Below are 16,513 nucleotides of genomic sequence, written 5' to 3' on the forward strand. Positions count from 1 at the left end.
ATGAAATGATGGAGGAAGTGAAGTGGACGTGTTCTCCAAGCGTAGGATTTGCTGAATGAAAACTAGAGGCTATCACCTGCAAATGTTCATTCACCTGGACCACCTTCCAAAACGTATGGTGATTAACTTCTAAGAAAGATGTCCTAAAATATTTCCTTACAGGAATGTGTCTTCCAGGCATGATTTGAAAATACAATAATTGATTGTAGCTTGCTATGTTTCAATTTTTCAAACTGTGTTGTTGTTCTTACCTACCTATGCTCTCTCTATTAAAAAAAATCAATTTATATCTCTGAATTACTAATATATAAATACGGACTATCACATATAGCATTAAATGTCACTCCGTTGTCAGGCTGTAAACTCTACTTCAAAATACTCTCCAATGCCCTCATATATATATATTTTATATAAAGAAGCATTAAAACTGTACATTAAAAGATATGAACTTATTTGTGAACTACAAAAGTAGGTTCCTCCACTACTTGCTAATAATTTTTGAAATGTAAACAAAGAAGTTCAAGTAGAAAAGGTGTGTTACTTGTGACTTGGCAAAATATTTTGGCACCTGATGTTATATGGGTTCAAGGTCCTTTTAATAATTTGTCTCACTGATGCTCAATGAATCAGTTTCAAAATGCTTAGATCTTTGCTACCATATATCGCTGGTGAAGCTAAGCTCCCTTGTTGACAATGGGAGCAAGGGGTTGTTCCTATGGAATTCCTGTGTTTCTTTTATGTTGCTATTAAGAGGCAGCTGTCCATTGAATAGCGTCAGGGGTATGTTACAGTAAGTGTGGTGATTACTGCTTATGGCGGCTAACGGCAAGGTTGCAGACTGCATGTCATACTCGTATCCTCTGCAGTAATGTCTGGTTTGCACTGGATCCGGTTGTTGGTAATCGGTCAAGTCGGCCTGAGATGCGACCAAGGAAGCAGAGGTGTCCGTCACAGCAATGGAAGGCACTGCCTGAAGATCCCCAAAGAGTCCCTGTTCAGCAGAATCTAGGACCTGGCGCCGAGATAAAACCTCTTTTTTCTTTGCAGGCATTTCATAGAGCAAGGTCTTCCAAAACTTTGAATTCAGTTTGTTGCTTTTTGGACCATTCCATTTGATGACTGAGGAGAGTTTAATAGTGTGCTTTAAAGATTCCACTTCCTGGTAATTCACTTTGCTTTTTAACTCTGGGCACTCAATGAAAATCACTTTGATATCTCCACTGACAAGCATGTTATGCAGTCTGTTTTCCATCTCAAAAATACTCCACCCTCTCCTGAGAACGTAATCTGGAGTTAGGATGATAATGAGTCTTCGGCTTTGTTCTATGCATCTGGAGAGATCGTCAAGGTATGCTGTAAACGGGAAGAGCAGAAAGACAGTAAAATAGAGAAAAATATACACTGCACCAAAGTACAGTAACAATTAAAAAAAATTAGTCTTGCAATTTAAGTAGGGGGTGAGCGCTCCCTTATACCTTGGTCGGCTCTACAGTCTTTCTAGATTATCCAGGAGCACTCACTTCTCAGGAGATGACTTAAGACATCTCTATGTCTTAAGCATTCCCTGTTTTCACATATCCTGTGGAGAAGGCATGAGAGTCTGCCCAGGTAGGTCAGTCATCTCTTGCTTCACAGATATCCTAGTGGTTTACATGTATTTGTTGCAGTAAAACGCCTCAAATGTGAAGAGAAAATGCATATCTCCAAACAGGCCATGGACATGTGCATGGGAGTCACAGAAAGTCATAATTTACTAGTGCATGTACTTTGCGTTGTATCCAACGAGGTGATGTCACCTAGTGGTATACTTGTTCCTATGGAGAAACATTTTGAGCCAGTGGAATGCTGTTGTGCAACAAAATACACAAGCAGATTGCTGGTAACTTTGTTTCACAATAGACTGTGCAATGTGTTTCACAACAAGTTTCCACTAGCACAGCTGTTGAATTGAATGATCCTCTATTGCACAGCATTAAAACTCCTGCACAATTAGTGCATGAAACAACTAATTCTACTTTTGACCCTACCCTCCTCCCAGGCTGAAAAAGGTCCACCCTTTCCATTTTCTAGTCTTCCTACAAGCTCAGGATCATGACACCACTTCTGCTTTGTTGCCCCTCCCTGCATGACCAGGAACTGCAGAATAAATTATGCAAACAAAGGAAAAATATGTACATTTGCAGAATTTATTTGTTTGGAAATATAAAGTTTATTTTTTCTGGTTTTTATTGGTGCAGTTTCAATTTAATTTGCTTTTTTAAAAAGAAAAAGCACAGGAGTACACTTTGCTTTGCTGACATATCAATATAATGCTGGTAAAGCATATTTATTGTAAGTCAAATGAGAATTTTGGAATGCCAGCTCAGACAACCGTTTTTGAAAATGCTTCTGACACATAAGATAAGAATGTTTTAAGGTGTGTGCATTTACACTGGAGATGGGTTCAGGGAGGAATTATCTGGCAATACAAATGAAGGTGGAATTTTATAGATATTTTATTAACTACTCTTGCCTAGGATAGGCCACAATGGGGAATTTGCTGTTTATGATGATCCAGTGATACTGTCCAGATCTATTCTTTTCAATAAGAAAGAGATTGAAGGACGAAGAGAGAGCCAGTTAACCAAATACACAAAATATTAATATTTCCTTCCCGATTACTATTGACAAGACAATCACTCCCTTCCCTTCCACTGCACAGAGTTTTGGAACTCAAACCTATTGACTCAGGTCATATCGGGGAAGGGCCATAGCTCAGTGGTAAAGCACCTGCCTTTCACACAGAGGGTCCCAGGTTCAATTCCCAACATTTTCAGGTAGGGCTCGTAGAGATTGCAGGCTGAAACCCTGCAGAGCTGTTGCCAGTCAGTGTAGACAACACTAAGCAAGGTGGAACAATGCCTTCCAATGTTTCTGTTCCTATATTTAAACTGCAGATATATTCCCCCAAAGAATCACAGGCATTACAGTTTGGTGGGTAGACAGAGAATTTTATTAGAGATTCCTAGCCCTACCCCACAGAAGTATAGGCTGGTACTTGATGAGTACACCCACTGAAATTAATGGACAATACTAACTTAAAAGGTAAAGGTAAAGGGACCTCTGACCATTAGGTCCAGTCATGACCGACTCTGGGGTTGCGGCCCTCATCTTGCTTTACTGGCCGAGGGAGCCGGCGTACAGCTTCCAGATCATGTGGCCAGCATGACTAAGCCGCTTCTGGTGAACCAGAGCAGCACATGGAAACGCCGTTTACCTTCCCGCTTGGAGCGGTACCTATTTATCTACTTGCACTTTGATGTGCTTTCGAACTGCTAGGTTGGCAGGAGCTGGGACCGAGCAATGGGAGCTCACCCCGTCATGGGGATTCGAACTGCCGACCTTCTGATCAGCAAGCCCTAGACTTTGTGGTTTAACCCACAGCGCCACCCACATTCCTTAATACTAACTTAGGTCCCTTTAATTTCAATGGGTTTGATTTCAATAGGCCTGATTTTGACACAGAAACTGCTTGGGCCATCCTGTATGATGACATCTGTTGGGGGAAAGGCAAATACAGCCCACTTGTGTGAGCAAACAAAATATTAACCTGTTGAAGAGCTTGTCATGGCAAGGCTAGCTAAAGCTCTTTAGGAAGAGCACTTCCAAGCAAGCCACACCACTCAGAGAAGGGTCTTAAATAAGATCTTAAGGTACTAATGGTGAAGGACAGTATGGGAACATGCACTGTACTCCAGCTATTTGGGTCCCAAGCTTTTCAGGGCTTTAAAGTAAATATCAGCAATTTGAATTGGGCCCCGCAGTTAAAAGACAAGTAGTGTAAGCGTTTAAGAATTGGTGAGTCTTGCCACATATAGACTGTTGTCTAAGGTCACCAGACGTCCCCGTTTCCTATGGTCAGTCCCTGGATTTACAGCTTTCTCAGCGTTCACATGCATAGCGAACAATAAATGTCCCCGGATTCATTGAAAAAAATCTGGTAACCTTACTGTTGTCAGGCTGTTGTCTTGCCACATATGTACCATATGAAAGTCAAAAAACTGAAGTTCATTCCAAGTAAAACTGAGGCACTGTTCCCTAGACAGGATGGGTGGGAGATGTCCTACTCTTGATGGGGATACACTCCCTCTGTGCAACTGCATGAGGTCTAGTTTCGTCTCGGTGGCCCAGAGTGCCTTCCATCAGCTTTGGCTGGTGGCCCAGCTATGCCCTTATCTGGATAGGGATAGCCTAACTACTGTTGTCTACACTCTGGTAACCTCTAGATTAGATAACTGCATTGTGTTATATGTGATGCTGCCTCTGAAGATGGTTCAGAAACTTCAGCTAGTTCAGAATTCAGTGGCTAGGTTGCTCACTGAGACAAGAAAGTCTGAGCATATAACACCAATCCTGGCCCCACTGCACTGGGTGCCAATCAAAGTGCCCCAATTCAAAGTGATGGATTTGCCCTATAAAGCCTTAAATGTCTTAGGACTGCTATACATCAAAGACCACCTTTCTCAATATAAACCAACATAGACCCTGAAAACATCATCTGAGGCCGTTTTTCATATGCTATCTTCATGAGAGGTCCAGAGGGTGGCAACACGAGAACAGGGTCTTCTCTGCAGTGGTTCCCCATTTGTGGAATTCTCTCCCCAGGGAGGCTCATCTGGCGCTTTCACTACTTATCTTTAGGCACCAGGTGAAAACAGTTCTCTATAAGCAGAGTTTTGTCTGGTCTTTTAAATCTGTTTGTGGGTTACTGGTTTGTTTTTCTTTTTCTTTTGGTTATATATCTTGGGATTTCATTTTGTATTTTTATGTTGTAAACCACCCTGTGATCTTTGGATGAATGGCAGTATACAAATCTAATAAATAATAAATTAATAATAACAAGAATTACTCTGAGTAGGACTTGGTTCCCAGGCCAGAGGAGGGACGAAAAACAAGTGGTTTTTTAATAACAAAATTGCACCCTATATTATTTCCGTATATTGTGAAATTTATTCAAAATAAGGCCTCAAAACGTCTCCTGCATCCATTTAGGTTTTCATAATAGCAATAAAACTGTGTGGAAACAAAGTTGGGTTATGTATGAAGAGCCAGCCATTGCCCAGCCTGATTGTTGCCCTCCATTGGATTGGAAATATGACAGGAAATGGATCCTTAGAGCCAACATACTGAACCAGTTTTGTTTCGTGATATTATTATTATTATTATTATTATTATTATTATTATTATTATTATTCACTCGGCAAATTATTTTCCAAATGTCAAATAATTCCCCCCGCCATGATCCAGACAGCTTCACTGTACTAGTGACTTGCTGTCCCCACAGATACCTCTTTGACAGGAGGGCAGACAAGAAGAGCTGGGCAGACAATCCCCTCCCATTTCACCCATGCCCCCTGGTGGAGAGGAGGACTAGCCGAAGTCCTTCTCTACTTACTTCTTTCAACTCTCCTTCCATTGGAAGATAGGGGCACCAGTTGGAAGAAGAGCCTGCAGAAGAAAGAGCACATTGTAGGGGTTGTTCCAAGTGGAACTCATCCCACATACAGTTTTGGCTGTGCGGTTCAGCAAATAATGATAATGATAATAAATGGTTTGGTGGTTTTATGGGCTAGTAGGAGCAAGCCTCAGGGATAGCTGTGGGCTTCAAGATGTTTTGGCTCTCATCAGCCACATTCCACATGGCCAATGACGCGGGATGATGGGAGTTACAGCCCAACCACATCTGGAAGGACAAAGGTTCCCCACTCCTGCTTCATGAGTATAAATACCACTGTTTTGCCAAATTATTGGTGTAGAAGATTCTTAACTGCTGCACCATCATCTTGATTCATAGGATCAAATGTACATCAATTTCAATTCTTTTTATTACATTCTTATCACAAAGAAGGATGGGAGAGGCAACCAGCGAGCCTAGCAAAACTCTGGTGAAGGCCCTAGTGATTCCACTGAATTTTAGGGTCCATTCCAGTGCAAATATCAGCTTGCCATTGAAGCACTGCCTTTGAACTGCATTATATACACTTTGTATGAAGTGGAGAGTAACACAACCACATGCTAAGATGCAGCACAAATTGCCCACATAGATTCATGTGCATCTGCTTTGCTTTCCTCCCCAGAAAAAACAACATGGTGCTGGAAGCTTGCAAGCCTTATTTAATGCCTCACTGTGACACAAAAGATTAAGGATAAATTCTCACCCTGATTGACCATCCCCTTCCCCCGATACCTACCAAGGTACTGGACGAACTGCAGCACAGAAACAGGGCCTATTTTCTTAGCAAAGGCACAGAAATAAACATAGGTGAACAACGTGGGGGGGGGGAAGGGTTGATCACAAATGGATCAATCAGAATTAATGTGGTGTAGTGGTTAGATTGTTGGACTAGGATCTGGGAGACCAGGTTTCAAATCCCCACTTGCCATGAAACTCGCTGGGTGCCAAAGGGCTTGTTATTCCCACCCAGCCTAACTTACCTCACGGGGTTGTTGTGAGGATAAAATGGGGAGGAGAGACACATGCACCCCCACCCACTAGGAGCTCCTTAGAGGAAAAGGCAGAACAAAAATGCAATATAAATAAGAGGGCAGCAGTGAAGCAAGGTGCAGATTCACCACCGGCACATTCTGCAGCTCAAGATTTTGTGCTGTGGTGGTTACAGCCATGCAGTCTGCTTCCACTGTGTACACATCTATGCAAACATGAAAAATGTCACTGGACACTGAGGCAACCAAGGCATTAAAGGCTTAGGCTCAGCATGCCTTTCCCCAGGGCTGTGCAATCCTATGGCACTGCAGTCAGAACTGATAGCTTACTTTCACTGCTCTTCCCCTTCTTGCTGTGCATCTTTCCTCAAGGGCAGCAGGTGGAACCCAATGCCCTGTCTTTTGTCACCCTGACCAAACCCACGGGCTTGCAAAGAGCAACAGGAGGAAGCTCTGGCTGGCTTGTGAGGCCAGACCTAAAGCCACAATCCGACAAGCTTAACCTTGCCTTTGAGAAAGAATTAAGTCATTGGTGTGAGCAAGATGGCAATGCCTGTTTTTACAGGTCACGGCAGCTTTAGAAAAGAACCAGTGCACCAGCCTTTCCCTGTCTTTCATCTTAGTGGGCAAGCCTTTTTTTCCTGTTCTTTTTTAATAGAGAGAGTTTGGAGTACCATTGTTTGCCCTCGGCATCAGGTATCCGAAGGTATACTGCTCTGAATGTGGAGGTTCTACTTACCTAATCATTGGCCTATCCTCCATGAATAACTGTGTAGGCACCTCAGGTATTGACTCAGAAAGGAAGTTTTATTTCCCCACTAGAAATAAGGGGTCTATTTACTGCAAACTCAGGGTTTTTTATTTTTTATTTTTTTTAAAAAAGAAACCCAAAACAGCCTGCTTTCAAATTCATATTCTGCATTGTCATCATTTGGTGGAGATTAAGCATTCCTTCCGTTCTGCATGAAAGAATCAAAATCCTTTCAAAAACCCTGAATCGTCCCAGTTGCAAGGGAGGGAAGTGACAGGATATATCACTCAATGCTTAGCAATGAGAGCTGACGTCCTCAGGTAGTGTATATTTCTGATGGTGGTTAATGACTCTCTGAAATTATGCTGATGAGTCTTTGCTGCAGTGCCTGAATGACAGGTGGACACAAAGGAAAATGCCATCCCGTCTAGAGAGAGGCACCTGCAAGGATGCCGATTCATTTGAAGCATTTGTTCTCTTCATAGAAAATAATAATAATTGTGACTTAAAATACTTTGATTCTGCTCACTCCTTAAAAAACAAAAACAAATCACGCCTGGGAAAAACAGCAGCTGTACATGAAGCAAAAAATAATGGGGTGTATAGTTATACCTCACATGTGTTTTAGCTTGTTATGTGTCTCTGTGTAGATAAGCAGTTGTGATGAACCAAAGATGAACTGTCCCGGAGGCCCTGCAATCACCATCGTGCTACTCAAAATAACCCTACAATTAATTGGTAGTTGCTGTAACAATGAGCTCAGATATGTTTATATTCACTTGCTTTGCTTTGATATAAGGCTAATTGGCATGCTTTGATGTTATCCTTATCTGCGGGCTTTGGCTGCTGGTCTCCGAACCCAGAAAGGGGAAACTATCTGTAAGATTTGGGTGTTTGCCACCTATGCCCTCATCTGGTCAGGTGAAGTGATGGGAAGTCCAGGCCAAAGTGGGGTATGTTGCTTTGTTCATAAAGGATGTGTACATGTTTGCTTGGATAAGAACAAGCCATCTCCTTGCTGCAGTGTCTGTCCCATCTCTGTAAAGGCTGGGAGACCTGGCAGGCTGATCTGCTATAAGACTACACCTTCTTTTAATAAAGCACTAGAACTGATCAACCTGGAGTTTTTGACATCCTTATTTGGTACCCCTGCACCCAAGCTTTCTGACAAGCCCTCCTTTGGACCTGTGGTTCAGAACAGCAGTACACCAATAATGAGGAACAAGTGCCTCTCTGGATGTTGCTAGACTACAGTTCTCATCATCCTTGATCATTGGCCATGCAGGATAGGGCTGTTGGGCTACATCGGGGACAGGTAACTGTTGGCCCTCCAGATGCTATTGCACTACATCTCCCATTATCCTTGACCATCCTGGATGCTGGCTGGTGAAGATGGGAGTTGAAGTTCAGGGACATCTGAAGGACACCTGGTAGATTTGGGGAAGAAATTTGATTCAGTTTGTATTTATAGGTGGACCTACTAATCCACCTTTTCGAACACAATTTGAGAACTGAACCATTCTCTGAAGTTGCATGTCTCCAAATTTTGTGACACACTTCTTTGGGGGCAGTGTGTACATTAGTCTAAGTGCATATGCAGATGTGTATATTAGGAGACAATTCACTAAAATGCTGATAAATTTGCACGAGGAGTTTCCCCCCCTAAGAAAAAAACTGCAAATTGCTGTAGAAATGTGGAGAATTGAATTTACAACTGGAAAAATGAGAAACCGAGGGAACCAAAAGAGATCTGCCCAACTGTCTCCTGGATCACATCATTGCTTGACCACAATTCCTACCCCCTTTTGCCATTGGGCCATGCTGACTGGGGCTGATGGGAATTGGAGTCCCACCACCCTGGGAGGCACCAAATTTCTCATCCTTCTCATAGCATGTGGCAGGGACTGAGGATGAGTTTGAAAGACCTGCTACATAGGCACAGGGGCAATGGCTTTTCGCCATTCCAAAATATGAATGGGATACCAATACAATAAAAATGTGCATACACACAGTCTACTTTCCCTCCATTAAATGTTTCTGCAGCAAGGGGGGGGGCAGGAGGTGCTTCACACAGTGGTTCCGCAAGCTGCTGTGTGAAGCACCACCCAGCTCCTTTAAATGGGGCAGGAGGAGCTTGGGACAAGCTGTTGGGGATATCTGAGGGGTGGATGAAGTGTAAAGGGAGGAGGTTTTGATCAGGTGTGTGGGAAGGGCAAAGGTGTAGGCTGAATTGGCTAATGGAGTGAGCAGGAGTGGCAGCCCCTGGTATGCAATACATATGGTGCCTGCCCCCCCCTTACAAGTCTGCAAAACTTTTTTAAAAAATGCAACCTGATTTGGCAGAGCCACCAAGAGCCAAATGAGAAATTGCTCTGGAGGCCTGAATGTGGTCCATAGGCCATGAGTACTCTAGTCCTGAATGAATTTAGTAGCATTTCCCAAGCAGGTAATGGGCTAGCCTGGCACAATGGCATGCACACATCAGTGTCCACTTGAACAATGGCAGAACATGTTGTAACATTTCTCTTTCCTTGGCTCCCCAAATCATGTTGTTAACTTAATTTGAATGCTATAGAAATGGCAGAAATACAACCTGTTTTCTGCATGCTATTTGTGCCAAAATCTATTGGTTGCAAAGTTCTGGGGACAAACAACTCAACTTCCTATTCATCCGGGGTTAATTAGGATCAGTGCCACTACTAACTTCATCAAACTAATCTACCCAATGGAATTTAGAGAAGGGGTATTTGCAAATAATAAAGTAATAAAATCTTTGGCTAAGCTGTTAAAACATACCCTTTAATACGAACAAATGTTAGGGGGTGATTTCTCCTGTTGTTAATTCTTTTTAATGTCTGTTTGCATATTATAATTGTTATCACAGGCAGAATGCAGATAGAATATTCTCAATTGCCTAACTATGCTTAGGAAGTCTGCTATGTTGTTATAAGCCCCACAGATATTTTCCCTCATGCAAATCCTCCATAGTTTCCAGTATTAAAACGAACAATGGTGCATATTACTTTTGCAACAGCACTATCAGATTCCCTTGAAAACACACTTTAAATCCTGGTTTAAAACTTTCATCCTGAGGAGAAAACCTGATCACTATGTCTTAGTGTCAGTGGAAATTAAATGCAAAAGATGTAAAGGAAAGGGACATTTATTTGCACAGTAGAAGGGTTGGTGGATGGAAGCCATTCTGATACCACAGAAATTCACAGGGTCTAATTGCCTGCTTTTTCTTTCTGGTGTAACATGATTGTAGAAAATATAATGGCCTGGACATTGCACCTGCTCTATGTTATCAGGACTGAAACTCTTAAGAACTTGTGTCTGAGCTTCTCCCTCCCTCCTCCCTCTCATTCCTCCTTCCCTGTGTGATGGCTTTTTTAGATTGTGAGCCAGAGGCAGGGACCATCTTACTATTGGTATTTAGAAGGTGCTTCCTTGGCTAAAGGACAGGGTATAAATGCCACAAACAAACAAAGAAGTGAATGTGACAAATGTAAAAGCAAAAGCAAATAAGAGCTGCATTTTTGCTAGACCTGTAATTCTAGTTGACTGAACTGATTTCAGAGGTTGACATCATTGGGCACCTTCCAAGGTCCACACCTTTGCAAAGGGCCCACTGTCAACTCCCGGAGTCTCCAGGCTCTGCTTTTCCTCCTCTTTGCTGTGCTGCTCACCAACCAAGCTTGCATGCAGAGAGGGCAGGTGAAGAGGCAGGGACAGCAATGAGTGGCAGACTTTACACTTTCTCACTGGGCAGATGTGCAGCTTGGGCACAAAGGCAGTGGGGACATCAGTGAAGCTCATGGGTTACCTCATTCCACAGGGCCCCCCAAAACCTAGAGCTGGCATGGCCAGTCACCAGGAGATTGTCTTCTCAGAATTTCCTTCTTTACCAAGTAGCCTTTTTCTGACCCAGATTCTCTACCTTTTAGCTTCAACGGCAGGTTATGTAGAGCCTGTGCCTTTCCAAGTGTTGTTGGATTCCAGCTCCCATCAACCCTAGCTAACATGGCCAATGAATGAGCAGGGGTTATGGGAGTTGCAGTCCAGCAACTTCTGAGAGCCATAGATTCCCTGGCCTTGGGTTAAAGATGTGCCCAGCAGCTACCCCTTTTGTAAAGCTCATCAGCCATGCCTCATTGTTGTTGGGACTTTGTATTTCGTTTTGGAGAGGGCCATAAAAAAAGGAAGCGGAAGCTTATGAATCAGCATGCACTTTTTTGTAGTATGGCTGGCCTATGCCTGAGGTGAGCAGTTGCATCAGGGTGGCAAACTCCAGACAGCTGGGAACAGCTGCAGATCTGACCTCCCTGGAGCGTGCCCTGCGCTTGTTGGCCTCCTCCTTCTGCCACTGGTGGGGGGCACACAAGGGCAGGCACACAGTGGAAGCGGCAGTGGTGGGGAGCCACTAGTTTTGTCTTCAGCAGCAAAATGTCTTGGGCCAGCCCTGCTTAGCAGAATTGCACAGGTAGTCTCATACCCCAAGGTGATGGGTACTTACTCCCAGTAGGGATCAGGTCCCTATCCGGAATGAAGAGTTTGTAACCGTAATGCTTCTCTAGGACATCTGGCAAGATTTCAAGGGCAAATTGTTCCTCTTCACTGTTGTCGCAGTCTAGTGTGTCTGGATCCACTTTTGTGTAAGAGAGATAGGCATCGTATTCCTTGTTGTCTGTAAATAAAACCACAAATCACTTTTAAAAAAGAAAAAGAAAGAAAGAAATACCCTTGTACTGGTGAGTTATGTCCTTGTACCAGTGAGACAATGAAGAATGCCTTGGCCTGGTGCTAACTAGCAATATAGGCAGCTGCCAAGTCGGATCATTGGTCCACCTAGGTCAGCATTCTCCACGCTGACTGGCAGCAGCTCTTCAGGGTTTCAGACATGGGTCTCTCCCAGCCCTCCCTGGAGATGCTGCTGGGGAATGAACCTGGAGCTGTTCACATGTTATGTACTGTCAATGTGTATTAAATATATTAAATATTGATAAGTTGTCAATGAATGGCAAGCATCAACATGTATTTCTTCTCTACCCCTGTACTTCTACATCCAACATTCATAGCAAGTTTCAAAGGATTAGTAACTTTGTAAATGAAACCAGCAGACCTAAACAATTTTATTGCCTGTATTAACGCACAATTACATTGTATATGCAACTGGCTTAATGTATATATTGAATGCATTTATTTACTGGAGCTTTTAATGCAGAGGCACAAAGCTTTATATCACTTCTCAGGTCTGCTGGGGGCAAAGACATGGCTGAGACAGGTAGTTCTGATAAGTGTTTGTGAGAAGCTAACATTATTAACAGAAAATGAAAAATCAAACAGTTAATGCAGTGAAGACAAAAGTACAGAATGCTTATAAAGCACTGATTTTGAACAATCATCAACAATAGCAACTGGGGATGGAGGATAAGAAATCATTAGAAGCAAATCTAAAAGAATACTTTGTATTAAAAAAGGGATACTAAATAGCCACTCAAAGTATAGTAATTATCCAAATTTTCATCAGGTGGATCTGGCTGAGGCTTGTGAGGAGAATCAGGGAAAGTGAAGGCATTTCTTTTCTCAGCTAGAGAATTGATTCCCCTGCTCTTCCTATTGAAGAAAACAAGGTGTTCCAGTGAGCTGTTACTGGTTCTAGCAGTGTTGGCATATTTCAATATGAGAGCAAGGCTAGATGATGGATGGGGCGAGGTTGGATCCTGGCATGGTTCGCTTAGCAAAAGGAAATCAGCTTTTAAACCCCCAAGGAGCGTGAAAGTCTTTCACTTTCCTGGTAAACAATGGAGTGTGACGCAGCAACTGGATGATGGAAACTCTGGTTTATAGGAAGAATATCCCACCCTGTTGTGCAATTAGATGCATGGTACCAGAAGTGGCTTGTGCCCCTTGAGACTAGTAGAGTAGAAGCAAGGGAGCCCAAATAGTAGGTGGAGCCAGAGTCAAGGGTACAGAGTGCCAACTAATTCTAGTTTTGTCATAGAGTTGTAAGGGACCCTCTAGTCCAACCCCCTGCAATGCAGGAATATGCAGCTGTCCCTTATGGGGATAAAACCCATGACCTTGGTGTTATCAGCACCACACTCTAACCAACTGAGCTATCCCTTGCCCCCATCCTCTTCCCTGCTGAGTTCTACAAGGGCAACACAGAGACTAAGGAAGAGGCAGATGACAGGGTGGGCCACTAAATTACCAATCTTCCCTTCTGTCTGTCCAGCCAACCTCAAACCAACAGAACCCATCACCCTTCCCCTCCCATCCACTGACTTAGTTGCTGCTGCCGCCCCCCACCTAGTGTGTGGCTGCTGCTAGGCAGCATGCCAGACACCAACTTTCCCCAAGGGGTTTGAGACAATCGAGTTTCCCCCAAGGATTACTGGCCACATCCAAAGAAACACCTGTTCAGGGAAATGTTCCTGCTGATCTCCTGACCTGAACCTCCTGTTTCAATTGCTGTGTGCTGTTTTAATGGGCTTGTTTCACTGCACATCTTAATTGCAGAAGGTTATTTCAATATTTTGATGGAACTAATCTGTTGTGTATTTAAATTATTCTTGTTTATATTCCAAGTGATATACCTTAGGGACCTATCGAAGCAATATACCTTGAGGGACATCTTTCATCCCAACCCTATCACTGGGGTATTCAGGGAAGTTACTGTTAGTGTCCCCCGCCCCATGGCTCAGGTGCACACCTCATATCTACCAGGAGCTGTGTGCTCAGTATTCTGGAACTCCCCGCCAGTTGATGTCAGACAGTCCCCTTCCCCCGCTGAAGTTCCAACACCTACTGAATGCATTTTTTTAAAAAAAAATATTCCAGCAGGCATTTTAATTGAAGTTTGATGTCATAGTTTTAACTGATTTTCATTTTTGTATTGTACCTTTGCAATAGAGACTACTGCAGTTAAGTGGTACATAAGTAGTTTAACTGAATAAATTGTGATTATTATTTGATTGCTAATACCGTGCTTTTTGCACAGCTCCTTTTAATGTCAATAGTCTGCAGACAAACTTCGCAGCGGATTGTGCCCACTGTTGTTGTTGTTGTTGTTGTTGTTGTTGATCAATCTCCCACAAAGCCTTTAGTACATTTCACATCTATTCTCCATTCCAAAGGAGACAGTGGCTATTCAGCATTCTGGATGCTTGATAGAAAACAACATTTGCCATCTTTTTTGGAAGTCCACTTACCATCCATTGCTTCGTCACCTCCAAACATCTGTCTGTAACACAGCATCAGCTCTATGTTGTAGCATTTGTAGATCGTTATAAGTAACACCAGCACGAGAAGGATGGCTCCCAAACCTCCGGCAAGTTCGATTTTTGATATCAGATCTAGAATAAAGCAGGGAAAAGATGGATGGGCTAGAAAATGGAATGTTGCTTCTGCTGTTGTTGTTTACCTTTCTATCATGCCCTTCCTCCAAGCAGCCTAGGGCAGCATTCATGGTCTTTGTTTATTTGATTTATAACCCACCAAATCCCTAAAGCTTCTGGGAGGGTGGGGACAGAATACAAATCAGGTGAAATCCCCCACTCCTTTCCAAACTTAACCATAGTCTCCAAAGGTCAGTCCAGACAAGGAAGTGTTGCAATGTTTATGAAAGGTGCTTAGACTTGGACAGGAGTGAGTCTACAGGAGAAAGGAGTTCCATAATTGAGGGAAGCCACCAAGAATACCTGTCTTCATGCCTTTACAGTCTTCATCTGACACAAGGATAATATCATGAAGTGAGGGCTCCTGGCGGATCTTAGAAATCACAACTGGACCCATCAGAAGAGGTGGTATTTAAGCTAAGTCAGGTTTAGGCTATTAAACTTTATATAAATTTAAGCCACTGCAAGTACACATTTCTTGAGTAATCTGAAGTCAGTTCTTCACACCATAACACATGTACAGTACATCGTGACCCCAGGAAAATGCAAGTTTTAAGTAGCGCTGTATCTATTTTTTACCCATTCATATTTCTGAGGCAAAATGGGTGCTCTTGTTGGATCCCCAAACCCCACCAATCTCTACCTTCTGCTTTTTGATCTGCTGTTTTTTCTCACACCCATTTGCAGTGATAGTTCCGCTCAATGGCTGCCGCCTCAGCACCATTCTTCGCACCTTCAACAGGGCTTCTTCTCCTTTATCCACACATAACCTTAGTCAATCAGGGATCCATTTTGTTTCATACACGTCCTGGTCACTGATTCATTCCATCCCTATTTCAACATTCTACAGCTGTTTAACACCCCACCCCACTTGGTTTCCAGACCCATCATCATCTTGGTTATCCTCAGGGGTGGAACTTGGTAATGTGTTGTCCTGTGCAAGTCCATTTGATGCCTTCCCACCAGCCCTTTGTGGGGCTAGCCTTATTCCAGGATTTGAGAAGGAGGTGCAAGGCTCTGGCAGGGTCCTAGAGCCCTCCTATCTCCTTTCCAAAGCTGGGAAATCACTTTCCTGGCCTTGAGAAATGGGGTTAGGAGGACTCTGTCAGAGCCCTCACACCTCCTCCCCAAAACTGGACACAGTATTCCAGGTCTGGTCTACCGAGGCAAAATAAAGTGGCACTGTTACTCCTACTATGCTTCTGTTGATGCAGTCTAGAATAGCATTAGGATTTTTTGCTGCTGCATCACACTGTTGACTCATGTTCAGCTTGACATCCCATTTTCACATGTACTGCTGGCAAGCCAGGTGTTGTGTATTTGTGCATCCAGTTATTTGTGCATCTGGTTATTCATGAAAATGTCCACAACACTGCCCTCCAGAGGAATGAAGCACAAACATTATGCCGGTGGAAATTTGTTGTGCAACAGATGGTACGATTTACTTTGCTACAAAGTTACCAGCAACCTGCTTATTATGCATTCTCTTGTGCAACAATATCCTGCTGGGTCAAAACATTTTGCCAGTGGAGAAAGTATCCCACCCAATGACTTTTAAATTAGCAGTACACACCAGATGCATCGCAATGCACACCAAAAAGTAACAATAATGCAAAAGCAGATGAGACATTTCATTATAGTACACAATATTTCTAAAACGAGTGCCTAAAGACAGTCCCCAGCGTGGGATGACTATTCCAAAAGGCAGATGACATCTTCAAACTAGCCCCTAAAAAAGAACCATAAAAAGTAGATTTTTAAGGCCAGTCCACCTCTAGTTTCCAACACCAATTGTCAAACATCAACATGATTCACTATGACCATATCTGAATGGCACTGAGAAGCACTTCTTAACGGACTGAGATGCCGTTTCAAATAT

General features: G+C 43.1%; 1 protein-coding gene across 1 annotated transcript; it reads right to left on the bottom strand.

The window, feature by feature from the left end:
• Positions 1–652: 652 nt before the first annotated feature.
• Positions 653–15,358, bottom strand: IL1RAPL2 (interleukin 1 receptor accessory protein like 2). The gene is made up of 4 exons (XM_088665405.1): positions 15,268–15,358; positions 14,449–14,592; positions 11,751–11,921; positions 653–1,353 (listed from the first exon to the last, which is right to left on the bottom strand). The coding sequence occupies exons 1-4, from the start codon at positions 15,356–15,358 to the stop codon at positions 653–655; spliced, it is 1,107 nt and encodes a 368-aa protein (XP_088521531.1).
• Positions 15,359–16,513: the final 1,155 nt, after the last annotated feature.

Source organism: Zootoca vivipara, chromosome Z2 (assembly GCF_965207765.1).
Source record: "Zootoca vivipara chromosome Z2, rZooViv2.hap1.1, whole genome shotgun sequence".
Lineage (NCBI taxonomy): Eukaryota > Metazoa > Chordata > Lepidosauria > Squamata > Lacertidae > Zootoca > Zootoca vivipara.

Bases quoted from the DNA above. Each gene is read 5' to 3' on its own strand.
- IL1RAPL2 (XM_088665405.1), bottom strand. From the start codon at position 15,358: ATGGTGCTGAGGCGGCAGCCATTGAGCGGAACTATCACTGCAAATGGG. The intron at 14,593-15,267 runs GTGGGGTTTGGG...GCTTTATTCTAG, and splicing joins AAAGCAGAAGGTAGAGATTG to ATCTGATATCAAAAATCGAA. The intron at 1,354-11,750 runs GTAAGTACCCAT...TCCCGTTTACAG, and splicing joins GGACCTGATCCCTACTGGGA to CATACCTTGACGATCTCTCC.